The 14,714-nt window shown below is 38.9% G+C and overlaps 1 protein-coding gene across 3 annotated transcripts in view; it reads left to right on the top strand.

Annotated features, from left to right (window-relative positions):
* Positions 1–14,714, top strand: part of RHBDL2 (rhomboid like 2) — a 56,178-nt gene that overhangs the window by 37,908 nt on the left and 3,556 nt on the right. For all 3 annotated transcript variants that reach the window (XM_028513238.2, XM_036025810.1, XM_036025811.1), the window contains 2 exons: positions 10,732–10,832; positions 12,522–12,582. In XM_028513238.2, the coding sequence (XP_028369039.1) occupies positions 10,732–10,832; positions 12,522–12,582 (162 nt within the window). The remainder of the gene's footprint in view (positions 1–10,731; positions 10,833–12,521; positions 12,583–14,714) is intronic.

Here is a 14,714-nt window from a genome sequence, read left to right as displayed (position 1 = left end):
ATATTTTAGAACTACAGTTGGCCAGGGGTAACTGAAACTGTGGAAAGTGAAACCACAGATAAGGTGGGTGGGTGGGCTATTGTATCTGTATTTCTATGTCATGAAATTTAATCAGGACTTGAAACAATAGTGAAACTTATTTAATAATGCTGTTTGTTCATTGAAAGGTTGTTTTTTCTTTTAATTCAAGACATTTTTTAGAGAGCTGCTTTAGGAAAATTGAGAGGAAGGTACAGAGGTTTCCCAAACACCCCTGTCTCCTATACACAGGCATAGCAACACAGAACTGCATTGCCTCGCAGTTCTGGAGCAGAAGTCGGAAATCCAGGCATCGACATGGCCACGCTCCTTCCTCTGCTGTGTGTGGGGGAGAATCCTTCCTTCCCTCTCCCAGCCTCTGGTGCTGGCCATCGGTCCTCAGCAATCCTTGCCTTGCAGCTGCAGCACTTCAGTCTCTGCCTCCATTGTCACGTGGCATTCTTCCTTCATGTGTCCCTGTCGCTTCTTATAAGGATCCAGTCATACTGGTTTAGGGTCCTAGCATACTCCAATACGACCTCCCTGTAACTAATCACATCTGCAAGAATCCTATTTATAAATAAAGTCGCATTCTGAGGTGCTGGGGGTTAGGACTTCCACATATCACAATCTGATCTGTGCCAATGCTTGACATTTTTTTTTGCCAATCAAAATTTTGCCAGCCTCCTTGAACAGTGGCACGGAGAGCAGCAGGCACTCATGAGATAGACTTGGCAAGGTTTGGTGACAGCTCTCCATCCTCCTTCCTTCCTACTTTTGTGGATCCTATTCTTCCACCCTCTACTTATATTCCTGCACACACCTTTGTCCTGACCTTCTGTGATGATCAGGCCCTGCCTGGCTCCAGCACGCACACTCCCTTCTCCCACAGCTTGATTTCAACCTGTGGAATCAGCTCTGCCCCAATTCCAGAGAAAGAGAAAACAGGAATAACCTGTTCAGATCCTTGCCTACTTTTTTGCAATAGCTTTTTGGTAGCTATCTTTTCCCTGTTCTGGGCTATCTACTCTTCACCCTGCTGCTTGGGTCACCTTCCTCAAATACAGCTTAGGTCATATTATAACATACCTGGGCCATTTTCAGGAGCCAAAAGAAAGTTGAAAGGTCCAAGATTGCTTTCATTACCCTTCACTGACTGGGTCCGTTGCCTTTGTTTTCTTTCTTCCATTCTTCCCCCTTGCTCCCCCTCTCCCTATCGACCACCCCCCCTGCTCTTCCCTCCTCTCTGTTCCCCGCTTCGTCTTCCTCTTCTTTTTTGAAGAATAAACTTCTTTAATAATATTCAAAAATAAATTATATGTGAAAAGGTTAGAGAAATACTTGAGTTTAAAAAAAATATTTTTATTGAGGTATGATTGACAAACAAAAATCAGTACAGGACTTCTGGAGGAGATGGAGGCATATAGACATTCATCACTTCCTGGTACAACCATAGAAAGAATTACAACCAGTCTCAAAACAAGTAACACCCAGAACCATCAGGAAATTGAGCTGTCTGGGAGTCCAACAACCAAGGATTTAAAGAAGCCACACTCATCCAGACAGGCAGGAGGAGCGGAGTCACAGGGACAGGCGGAGAGAGGGTGTGGCACGGAGAGGCAGTGGTGGCACTGGAACTGAGGATCCCACATTCACGTATAGTGGATAAAAATCAGGAGGGATATCTTGGGAGTGAGCTATCACAGCCCAGGGTTCCTGGACCAGGAAGACAAATCCCCCTTACCTCTGGCTGAAAAACCGGTGGGGGTTGGGGCAGTGGAAGAAACTGCCTGATTTTCTCTGCTTAAAGGGCCTGCAAGGGGCAGCAGAAGAAACTGCTGGATTTTAGCTGCTTAAAGGGTCCACACAGACTTAGAACATATGCAAACTCACCCACTCTGGGTTTCATCATCGGGGCAGCAGCGGGGAGGGTTTAAGTTACATAAGGAAAGTAGGTGAAGAGACTGGAAATGGGGCAAGGGCTGGGGAAACTTCCAGAAGCTAGGCAGCTTCATTGTCCCCTCTCCAACTCTCCAAGCCCTCCCCCCACACAGAGCAACAGTGGTAAAGCAGGTTGATCCCCACAGGCAATTAACTAAGGCTCCACTCCACACAATTTACAGGTGTCTTTTCTATAATAGGCCACACTACTAATAGAGGAAGTATAATTAGCTCTAACTAATACACAGAAACAAACACACGGAGGCTGCCAGATTGAGGAGACAGAGAAATATGGCCCAATTGAAAGAATGGAACAAAACCCCCAAAAAAGAACTAAATGAAATCAACATAACCAACCTCTCAGAGGCAGAGTTCAAAACGCTGGTGATCAGAACTCATTGAGTATGGCAAAAACATAAAGAAGAAATGAAGGCTACATTGAGTGAAATAAAGATAAATCTACAGGATACTAACAGTGGAGGGAAGAAAACCAGGATTCAAATCAACAATTTGGAATGTAAGGAAGAAATAAAAATTCAACCAGAACAGAAAGGAGAAACAACAATTAAAAAAAATGAGGATAGGCTTAGGAACCCCTGGGACATCTGTAAATATGCCAACATCCTAATCATAAGGATGCCAGGAGAGAAAGAGCAAGAAATTGAAAACTTACTTGAAAAAATAACAACAAAAAAAACAACTTCTCTAATTTGGTGAAGGAACTAGACATACAAGTCCAGGAAGCACAGAGACTTCCAAACAAGGTGGATCCAAATAGGACCACACCAAGACATCATAATTAAAACACCAAAGGTTAAAGGTAAAGAAAGAATGTTAAAAGCAGCAAGAGAAAAGCAGAGAGTTACCTACAAAGGAGTTTCCATAAGACTATCAGCTGATTTCTCAAAGGAAACTTGGCAGGCTAGAAGGGGCTGACAAGAAGTGTTCAAAGTGATGAAAAGCAAGGACCTACAACCTAGATTACTCTATCCAGCAAAGCTATCACTTAGAATTGAAGGGCAGATAAAGCCCTTCAGTTGTGCTTCCCAGACAAGGTAAAGCTAAAGGAGTTCATCATTTCTAAGTCATTATTATATGAAAAATTAATGGGGCTTATTTTAGAAAAAGAAGATAAAAACTATGAACATTAAAATGGCAACAAATTCACATTAACAATTGAATATAAAAAAATAAACCAGCAAACAACCAGAATAGGAACAGAATCAAAGATATGGAGATCACTTGGAGGGTTACCAGTTGGGGCTGGATGGGAAGAATGGGGAAAAGATTCAGGGATAAGAAGCATAATGGTAGGTACAAAATAGATGGGGGTGGGGGTGTTAAGAATAGTATAGGAACTAGAGAAGCCAAAGAACTTATACGCATGACCCATGAACATAAACTAAGTGAAGGGACTGTGGGAGGGAATGGGGGTGCCAGGTGGAGGGGGGCCAAGGGGGAAAATTGGGACAGTTGTAATAGCATATTCAATAAAATATATTTAAAAATATTTAATGAATTACATACATTAGTACATATTTAATGTATACAACCTGATGAATCTGGAGATAAGTATACACCCATGAACCCATTTCCACAATCTGCTATATACACATCCACCACCTCCAAAAGTTTCCTCCTGCCCATTGTCTTTTTTGCTTTGCCTTTTTTTGCACTCCAGCCCAGGGCTTCCCCATCCCCAACAACCAGACCGATCACCATAATCACTGGAGAGCTTGTTACAACTGAAGCTATCCAGAGCCTACCCAAATCTACTGAATCAGAATCTCTGGGGATATGGCCCTGGGATCCATGTGTTCTTCTGTTTAGTGATATATAACTGACATATAATAATAAACTGCACATACTTAAAGTGTACTATTTGATAAGTTTTCATAGGAGTTTATAACCATGAAACTATCACCACAATCAAGATAATGAATGTATTTGTCACTCCCCCAAAAGTTTACTTGTGCCTCTTAGGAATCCCATCCTCCTCTTGCCTCTTCCTGCTATTCTCCCACTTCCTCTGATTCTGTATTTTTTAGTTCATATAAGTGGAATCTTATAGTACGTAGTCTTTTTTGTCTGACTTCACTCAGCATGATTATTTTGAGATTTATCCTTGTTATGTACCTCAGTAGCTGGTTGCTTTTTATTGCTGAGTAGTATTTCATTGTATGGATGCACCACCATTTGTTTATCCATTCTCTTGTTGATGGACACTTGGTTGTTTCCAGTATGGGGCTATTACAAACGAAGCTTCTATGAACATTTATTTGTGTGTAAGTCTTTGTGCAGACCAATGTTTTGATTTCTCTTGGGTAAATACTGAGGAATAGGATGGCTGGGTCCTTTCACAGGGTGTGGTTATCTTTTAAGAAACTGCCAAACTTTTAAAATAGTTTTACTGAGATACAATCCATCATAAAATCCACCCACTTAAAGTGTATAATTAAATGTTTTTTTTTAATTTTATTTTAATTATTGTTCAAGTACAGTTTTCTATCTTTTACTCCCATCACTGTAAATGTGTGTGTGTGTTTAGTTAACTCACAGGGTTATGCACCTATCATCACCATCTAATTTTATAATTTGTCCCCCAAAGAAACCCTGGACTGATTAGCAGCCACACTGTACTTTTTATCTTATACCCCATCTTCAGCCACAGGCAACCACTAATCTATCTTCTGTCTCTTTAAATTTGCCCATTCTGGATATTTTACACAAATGGAATCATACAATGTGTGGTCTTTTTTACTGAGTATATTTTCATCATTCATCCATGTTGTATCATGTATCTTGTGCTTCATTCCTTTTTATCACTGGACAATATTCCATTGTATGGCTATACCACATCTTCTTTATCCATTCATCAATTGATGGACATTTGGGTTGTTTTCACTTTTTGGCTGTTATGAATAATACTGCTATGAGTATTTGTGTAGAAGTTTTCATGTGTATCTCTTGGGTATATAACCTATAAGTGGAACTGTTAGGTCATGTGGTACAAAGTGGTACCATTTTACATGTCCACCGTAAGTTCTAGTTCTTCCACATCCTCATCAACACTTGATGTTGTCACTCTTAATTTAGCCAATCTATTGGGTTTATAATAGTATCTCATTGAGTTTTATTTAGAAGTTTTTCATGATTATTTAGGATAAATATCTTTTTAAAAAATATTTTATTTCTTTATTTTTTAGAGACAGGGGAAGGGAAGGAGAAAAAGAGGGACAGAAACATCAGTCTGTGGTTGTCCCTCACATGCCCCCAACTGGGGACCTGACCCACAACCCAGGCATGTGCTCTGACTGGGAATTGAACTGGTGACCCCTTGGTTTGTAAGCCCACGCTCAATCCACTGAGCTACACCAGCCAGGGCAATATCTTTTCATGTGCTCATTTGCTATCCATATATCATTTCTGGTAAAGTATCTATTTAAATCTTTTGTCCATTTAAAAATGGGATTATATTCCTTATTATTATATAATAGAATCTATTATATATCCTAATTATAAATCCTTTAGGTATATGACTTGCAAATATTTCCTCCTAGTTTATTGTCTTTTCATTCTCTCAACATTGATAGTATCCTTTGAAGATCAGAAGTTTTAATTTTTGATTAAGTATAATTTCTCAGTTTTTAATATTTGGGAGTGGGGTTTTAGTGTCATATCTAAGAAATTTTGTCAAGCCTAAGGTCATAAAGATTTTTCTCCTGTGTTTTGTTCTAGATGTTTTGTAATTTTAAGCTTTACATAGGGGGCTATGATCCATTTTTATACATGGTACAAGGTATGTATTGAAGTGTTATTTGTTTTTGCATGTGGAAATCTAATTGTTCCAGCACTGTGTGGTTTGAATTGCGTTTGCATCTAGTTGAAACCACTTGTCTATATACAGGGTCCAGCACAAATAATGCCCATTTTTTATTACAGAATCATAAGCATGTAGTTCTGTAACATAACAATATCACACCATATGACATTTCAGGTGAAATGTTCAAATTAAAACTATAAATTATTACACCCATATTATTGCCCTACCAACCACACTCAAGCAGGCCTCACTTCTGCCAGACTCTGTGTATGTGTTTGTCTACGTCTGTACTAGGTGTTCCACTCATATATTTGTGTATGTCCACACAATGCCACACTGTTTTGATTGATGTAGTTTTCTAGTAAGTCTTGAAATCAGGAAGTGCTAGTATTCCAACTTTACTCTTTCTGGTTATTTTGGCTATTCTAGGTCCTTTGTATTTCCATATCAATTTTAGAATCAACCTGTCAATTTCTACAAAAAAGGTCTAATGGGATTTGGTTTTCTTTTTTCTATTTTTTATTTTTTAAGTATATTTTATTGATTATGCTATTATACTTGTCCCAAATTTTCTTGTTTGGCCCCCCTGTGCCTGGTATCCCCATTCCCTCCCACAATCCCCCACTTAGTTCATGTTTATGGGCCATGTGTATAAGTTCTTTGGCTTCTCTAGTTCCTATACTATTAATATCCCCCTCTCTGTTTTGTACCTACCAATTATACTTCTTAATCCCTGCACCTTTTCCCCCATTCTCCCCCTTCCATCTCCCAGCTTATAAGCCTCCAAATGATCTCCATATCTATGATTCTGTCCCTGTTCTGGTTGTTTACTTAGTTTGTCTTTCTTTTAGATTCAGTTGTTGATAGTTGTGAATTTGTTGCCATTTTAATGTTCACAGTTTTGATCTTTTTCTTAAATAAGTCCCTTTAACATTCATGTAATAACAGCTTGGTAATGGTGAACTCCTTTAGCTTTACCTTGTCTGGGGAGCACTTTATCTGCCCTTCCATTGGCCTTCCATTCCATGTTGGCTTTGCTGGATAACCTAGGTTGTAGGTCATTGCTTTTTATCACTTTGAACACTTCTTGGGAGTCCCTTCTAGCCTGCCAAGTTTCCTTTGAGAAATCAGCTGATAGTCTTATGGAAACTCCTTTGTAGGTAACTCTGCTTTTCTCTTGCTACTTTTTAAGTTTTTTTTTTTTTCTTTTTCTTTAACCTTTGGTGTTTTAATTATGATGTCTTGGTGTGGTCCTCCTTGGGTGCAACTTGTTGGGAACTCTCTGTGCTTCCTGGACTTGTATGTCTAGTTCCTTCACCAAATTAGGGGAGTTTTCTTTCATTGTTTTTTCAAGCAAGTTTTCAATTTCTTGCTCTTTCTCTCCTTCTGGCATCACTATGATTTGGATGTTGGTACATTTGGAGATGTCCCAGAGGCACCTTATGCTGCCCTGGTTTTTGGATTCTTTTTTCTTCTTGCTGTTCTGATTGAATGCTTTTTTCTTCCTTATGTTCTAAATTATTGATTTGATACTCAGTTTCATCCTCTCCACTGTTAGTTTCCTGTAGATTTTTCTTTATTTCACTTAATGCAACCTTCATTTCTGCATGGGTCTTTTTTATGCCTTACTCAATGATTTCTTTGAGCATCCTGATAACCAGGTGTTTTGAATTCTGCCTCTTACAGGTTGGTTGTGTCTGTTTCCTTTCATTCTTTTTCTGGAGTTCTGTTCCGTTCTTTCAATTGGGCCATATTTCTTTGTCTCCTCAATTCAGCAGCCTCCCTGTGTTTGTTTCTGTGTATTAGACAGAGCTGCTTTGACTCCTTGTCTTAGGAGCATGGCCTTTTGCAGAAGAGCGAACTTGTAAATTGTGTGGGGCAGAGCCTGAGGTGATCACTATGGTGGGACAACCCATTTCACTGCTTTGTGGCTCTGCATTGGGGTAGGGCTTCAAAAGAGGACAACACCCCTGTTTCCAGTCTCCTCATTTTCTTCCCGTACACCGTTGTGTCCAGCTGTTGTCCTGGTGGGTCTGAGGGGTGGGTCTGTGTAAGTTCTAAGTCCATGCAGGCCCTTTTAGATGAGTCTTCTGATAATCTGGCAGTTTCTTCTGCTGCCCCAACCCCTATTGATTTTTACAGCCAGAAATTATGGGGGTTTATCTTCCTGGCACTGGAGCCCTGGGCTACTGGGTGGGCTGATTTGGAGCTGGGATTCTCTTGCTCCTGATGTATTTCTCCCAATTTTTACCCACCACAAGTGAACGTGCACCTCCCTGTTCCGCCAACTCTCCACGCCACTCCTATGGCTCCACACCATACCCACCACTCTGTGCCTCGCTGCCCCCCTATACATCTGGATGAATGCAGCTTCTTTAAATCCTTGGTTATTGGACTTCCATATGGCTTGATTTTCTGGTGGTTCAGCGTGTTATTTGTTTTGTAGTCTAGATGTAATTTTTTCTGTAGTTGGGTGAGGAAACAAAGCGTATTTACCTATACCTGAATCTTGATCAGAAGTCCTTCAAACATGTATTTTTAGTCTGGTTGTTTGTAAGATTTTTACTGGTTTTGAGCCATGTGATTTTGTTGTACTTTGGTGTGGTTTTATTCATGTTTCTTGTGCTTGGGGTATTCTTGAGCTTCTTGGATATGTGAGTTTATAGTTTTCATAAAACCGAGGAATAATTTGGCCATAATTTCTTCAAATATTTTTTTATGTACTGCCTTCTCTCTTCTCTTTTGGGGACTCCAATTATGCATTTATTAGTCTGCTTGAAATTGACCCACAGCTTATTGATACCATATGTATTTTTAAGAATATTCTCTGCGTTTCATTTTAGATAGTTTTATTGCCATGTCTTCATGTTCACTAATCTTTTATTCCGGAATGTCTATTCTGCCAAAAATCTCACATTTATTTTTCCATCTTAAGCATTTAGTTTTCATCTTTAGAAGTTTGATATGAGTTATTTTATATTTTATGTTTCTACTTAACATATATAGTTGTAATAATTATTGCCCTAACTGCTAAATCTAACAGCTGTGTTAGTTTGGGTAGGTTTCAATTTATTTTTTCTCCTTATTATGGGTCACATTTTCTTGCTTCTCTGCGTGTCTGAAAACTTTTGTTTGGAGACTAGACATTTTACCTTCAGATGATGGGTATTATTGTTTCCCTGTAAATATTCCTTAGATTTATTCTGCAACTTAGTTACTTAAAAGCAGTTTGATCTTTTCTGGTAAGTTTTGGTATGTAAAGCTATGTTTTTGAGTCATGTTTAATGCTAATTACACTCCACTATTGGTGCAGGACCCTCCTATGTACATTATTCAGTGCCTTTGGATTATGATGTTTTCTCATTTGGAAAGTTACTCTGCCTCTCTGGTGCTGTTGAGCAGGAGGTACTCTTTACTCCTTTCTGGTGGTTCTTTTCTTGGTTTGGATAATTTCCTCACATGCTTCTCTTTGGAGTCCTCTTTCTATGCAGGTCTCTCTTTTCTGGTGCTGTCTTTTGAACTCTAGGTCTTTCTGGACTCTAAACTGTATTTCATGAACTTATAAGTTTACTGAGATCTACTCATGTTCCCCTTCCATGCACTGAAGCCTGTAATTTCTCTTAAGGCACTAAGCTGGGCAATCAGACAACTCATCTAATTTCTTTTGTGTCTCTCCGGTTTGACTGTGCTTAGTTCTCTGATGTCCAGTATCTTGAAGACCATTGTTTCATATATTGTTCAATGCTATTAGCTATTTCAAATGGGGTGGGGGTGAAACTTATCGTTGGGACTCCGTCATGAAGTGGACATATGTGTATGTATTTAAAAAATAGATATGTGTATGTATGATTTAGATGCAAGCACCCTAGCTAACCCTAGTCTGTAAGTTGAGAACCACTGCTCTAACCCCATTGAACTACTTATCGCTGATCTTCAGTCATCCACTTGCCCTTGTTTCTATGTCTTTGGTTTTCCATATCCCTATATCCTGAATACCTTCTTCTCCTTTGTTTTCCCTGTCCAAAATTTAAAGGTTCTTTAGTGTTTAATAAAAAAACTATCATCTCCTTCTCAGAGTAGCAGGGCCTCCACCTTTCTGCTGAGGAAGTCATTCCTTTCTAGGTGCTTCCATAGCAAATTTATTACATTAAGAATCACAGCTGTTATATTCTGCATTTTATGATTGTTTGCTCATCCATTTGTAAGATTCCTAAGGTCAGACACTTGGTCTGTCTTGCATGAAGTAGTATTATACTGTGTCCTACGGAATGGAGGGCCTTGAAAGCGAGAGACCAAATGCTAGAACTAAGCACTATAGAGAGGTGGTTTTGAAGATCTGTTTCCTCCCTTTTGTTGATTCAGGCAGTCTAAGATTCGGTTAGCAAATAGATTTCATCTTGGTTGGTGAATCTGATTGGTTTGTTGAGAAGGATTCTGAGGCCAAATCCTGACTCCATGAGAAAGCTAGCCATTAGATAAGATAAAATGTTGGTGTGTCTCAGGTATTTTGATAGTTTTGGCTAAAAAAACAAGTATATAATTAATGTCAGGTAGTGTTCTAAGCATAATGCACATATCAACTCAGTTACTTTCCCTGACAACCCACTGAAGTAAGTTCTGTTAATATCCTCATTTTATAGGTAGGAAAACTAAGGCACATAGAGGTTAGAAACTTGCTCAAGTTACATGATTGGTAATCCTGGCTCCAGCATCTATGTTTTTATCACTGTTTTACTGTCTTCATGTTGAGCATTCAATGTTACAGGAAAACTGAGGTAGCCAGTACACACACCTATACTTTTATAGTGTGCAAGGGACAAAGTGAATATGTTGTTTGTTAGTATGATAATGACCCAAGCTTCCCAAGCTTTTACCTTAGATTAGAAAGATTCATCTTCCATGATTCTTACTGTGAGTTGTGTCTGACCCTTTGTGTTTTATTTCTGTAGGGTCCTTGGCCAGCTCTGTCTTTGACCCACTCAGGTATCTTGTGGGTGCTTCCGGAGGCGTCTATGCTCTGATGGGAGGCTATTTTATGAATGTTCTGGTGGTAAGACCTTTGGGAATGTAATCTATGGGCCTTTTGGGGGTTTTTTTGAACAATAACTGGTATTTGGTTTAGGGAATCTTCATTTATCAATATTTAATGAGCACTCATCTTCCTTTTGACCCCCATTTTTTTCACATTTTGTCTTTATTTTCCCCTGGTCTCAAAACTAATGAATACTCAACAAAATTTTCAATTGAAAAATACAAAGTCAAAATCCCCAATGTAGTATGTTAACAGTTTGATATACATCCTTTCAGATCTTCTTTTTGTATTAAAAAATCCTACTAATATTAATATTACAAAAATAGAACTGCCTTTATAGTGTTCTGCTTTTTAACACAGAGTAGTATCCTGACCATCTATCCATGTCAGGACACAGAAATCCACCTCCAGCTTTTGAAGTGCTCCACAGCCCCCTCCATAGAGCTGTATCCTGACTACTTAATCTTTCACTGGAAAAAATATGCAGTGATTTCAGCTCTTCACATTTACAGATAATGCCATAAAGAATGTTCTTCTATGTTTATCTTTTTGCATTTGTGTGATTTTTTTTTGTAGGATAACTCTCTAGAAGCAGGTATCAATGCCAAATCATCCTCCAAAGCTTGCATACTATTTTACGTTTTCATGATTTAGTATGTGATAATGTCAACCTCTTTTTAAAACAGGCTAAAATCCTGTCTAGTTCTTAATATTTTAACCATGTAGGTATACTTTAAAATATAAAGTACTTCTAGTTTATTTATGTATGTTTATATATCTTTACTTTGAAAATACTGTAAGCTGAAAAATATGAAGCAATTAGAAAACTGTTCCAAAAATGGAAGTCATTTAGAAAATTTTTTTCCAATCTTTGGATTGCATTCCATTAGTAGTAGTGAACTCAGTTTAAGGGTTGTGAAAACTTAAGCAAAAAGAAAACAGTGAAAAAAGTTTTCAGTATGCATCATGTATAGTAAGAATTAGTTTGATTTATCGTATACTGGATTGTTATGTAAATTATTTCTTACTGTGAGTCATACTCACAACAGTTTGAAAATAATTTATTTTGAATAAACATGGCTAATCCAGCATGTTTACTCCTTGGGAAGACAGTGGATAACTTGAAACGAAATGGTATGTAACTCAGTAAATTTAAGTGGCAATGTCTTTCTGACTTCATTCTCTGTAACCCGTGAGGTTACTGCAAGCTGGACTGAGATGTGTCTTTTCCTGACCAACATTTTAGATTTTTTTGAAATTATCTAAAAAAAGTAAGGTAGTACTCAAATAAATTAGTTCTTTCCTAACTCTTACTCAGAAGGAGGATAAAGAAGTATCAAATAAACATTAACCAAAAAAACTTGAAAATATTTCATCAGACGTAGTGTGACAGCGTATCTGTCTATCCATCTAATGTTACAGTTGATTTTACATTACTTATAGTTAGATCATTTCCTGACAATAAAATTGTGTCTAGTTGATATCATGCATGGAGCTAAATGTCATGTTTCAATTTAGTTCCCCAAAGTGCACCAGAGTTGTACTTCCCAAATTGATTTGAAAACTGGGCTATTATTAATCCAATGCTTTGTTTTGCAAGTACCTGACACTCAGACTTTATTCTACGTGAAAAAGAAGATAAAGAGCACAGTTGAGGTTTCATTTGCCAATAGAGAGCTTATCTTATTTTTATTATCTCTTTGCAAGAATTTTCGAGAAATGATTCCTGCCTTCGGAATTGTCAGACTACTGATCATCATCCTCATAAGTAAGTTGGTTTTGTGGACTTTTCACACCCTCAGTTTTACCAGTTCATGCTTCGGGTCTCCTCACGTTTCCTGTACACCAACATGGAGGACAACTGCTAGCCTAGAGTCAGAAAATTGTCAGCTCCCTACGCCCTGAGCCAAAAGGTGTAAATGGTGGAGTCTTCACAGAGCCTCGTGGGTGGTTCTTGGAGGTGCCTCAGTAACATGGTTTTGCTTTTAGTTTCTTAAGTGAGGGAAGTCAAAAGAGTGGACTCCAGGCTCTGTCCACTGCACCCACAGTGACTTCATTTGTTTTACAGAATGGATTTTTCTTGTTCATACAATGGATTCTGTACATATTTTTTATTTCTGAAAAGGGAAAGCTTGAAAACCACTGATACTATTTCCTTCCTCAATTTCTAAATTTTCAGATTAAAAAAACTCATCTAGGATATAAGCATGGAGTAGTAGCTGAGGACTGAAAATGAGAGTGGATGACAGGACTGAAAGTTCAGGGAACTGAGAGGATGACTAATGTGGCCTTTGACAGCTCCACGAACTACAGAAGAGCATTATGTGCTGGAGAAATTCTAGGAAGAGTGTTTGATCTGGAGAGGAGATGGGATTTTAGCTGAGTCTGAAAGTCGGGCTAGATTTCTGGATGGCAGCAGACCACAAAAGGTAGAAAAGAAAACGTCGATGTAAGAGTGTCCAAACCTGTAGAGGATTTTCATGAGTTTCTTGGAGCCAAACTGATGACATACACTTGGGAAGCAAGATTTCAAATGCTCTGGAAAATAGTTCTGCAGCATCTGTTATGCATTTGAATTTAAGGAGGAAAGTAAGGAAGATTGGAGAAAGCAAGGCAGGGACTGGATTAAAAGGTAGTTAGCAAGATTATGTGCTCTCTTGAGGGTGAATACCCCCTTCCAGGGGTATATAGACATTTCAAAGGTGTGTGAACCCAGATGCATGAGGACAATGGACAGGGTTAGCTTCAAACCTTTCACTAAAGAAGTTACAGGCCTGGGGCATGACTGCCTACCCACCATGACCTGGCCAGTTAGGACTTTATGGTCAGCTCACCTTGTGAGGTTACTTTCTCTAGGACCCTTTCTTCACCCACAGAAACAAGAGCGACAGCAGGGCCAGTCACTTGTGTTTCCAGAGCCGATCAGCTGAAGCTGTATCCGCTCCGAGGGTGTGGGGGAAAAGAGCAGATGTTGGGGTCAGACTGTGGTGTCAGACTTGAGGGCCAAGACAGAGAAGATACTTGATAAAGCCTAAGAGTTTGGCTGTCTGCATGGTAAGAAAAAAATGATTCTGCTTATTGGTATTAAGAGTTCAATTATACATACTGCAAGAATGGGGACAACCACTCCTGAGAAAAGTGACTAGACTTAGTGTATGAACAGTTTAACTGTAAAAATAATGTTTGGTCCTGAGAGAAAATACGTGACTTTATAGTCTATACCATGCTCTGCATCAGGGGTGTCCGACCTTTTGGTGTCTCTGGGCCACACTGGAAGCAGAAGAGTTGTCTTGGGCCACACATTAAATACATTGCAACAGGTAATCACAAAAAAAAATCTCATAATGTTTTAAGTAAATTTATGATTCTGTGTTGGGTCACATACTCCAGAAGAAGCCCAAAAGGTGAGGGAAAGTTGTCAGCACGGACAGGACAGCGAGTCGGGGAGTTAGGGGGGAGAGTCCTTGGGGAGCTGAGGTGCTGCTGAGTTGTTAAGAGTCACAACTGGAACCAAGGGACAAGTCCTTTGACCGAAGAATGTTACACAGATGACCTGGTTGTTCAATTTGCTTCTTTGGGGTAGCCATGAATGACTTTTTATAAAATAAGCCTCAGATCTTTGATGGGGAAATTGTTTTTTACACTCTTCTGTGTTGGAGTAAAAACCCAATGTTCCTCTGCACAGCAGTTTCTCCAAAGATACTTTATGTAACATTATGTCCCTTGAGGTAAGTGATAAAGTCACTGAATGTGTGCTTTTATTAAGTTCTACAAATAGAGGCAGGGCATGCCAACATTAACCTTGCCCACTGCCCTGCACACGTTGTTTTAAAAAGTTCTTTGGCCTGGTTTACCTACTGTTGAAAATTAGAAGAGTTCAAACACACACTAGATTAATAC

Source organism: Phyllostomus discolor, chromosome 5 (genome assembly GCF_004126475.2).
Source record: "Phyllostomus discolor isolate MPI-MPIP mPhyDis1 chromosome 5, mPhyDis1.pri.v3, whole genome shotgun sequence".
NCBI lineage: Eukaryota > Metazoa > Chordata > Mammalia > Chiroptera > Phyllostomidae > Phyllostomus > Phyllostomus discolor.
The sequence above is the reverse complement of the archived record's forward strand: the minus strand, read 5'-3'. Positions and strand labels throughout refer to the sequence as shown.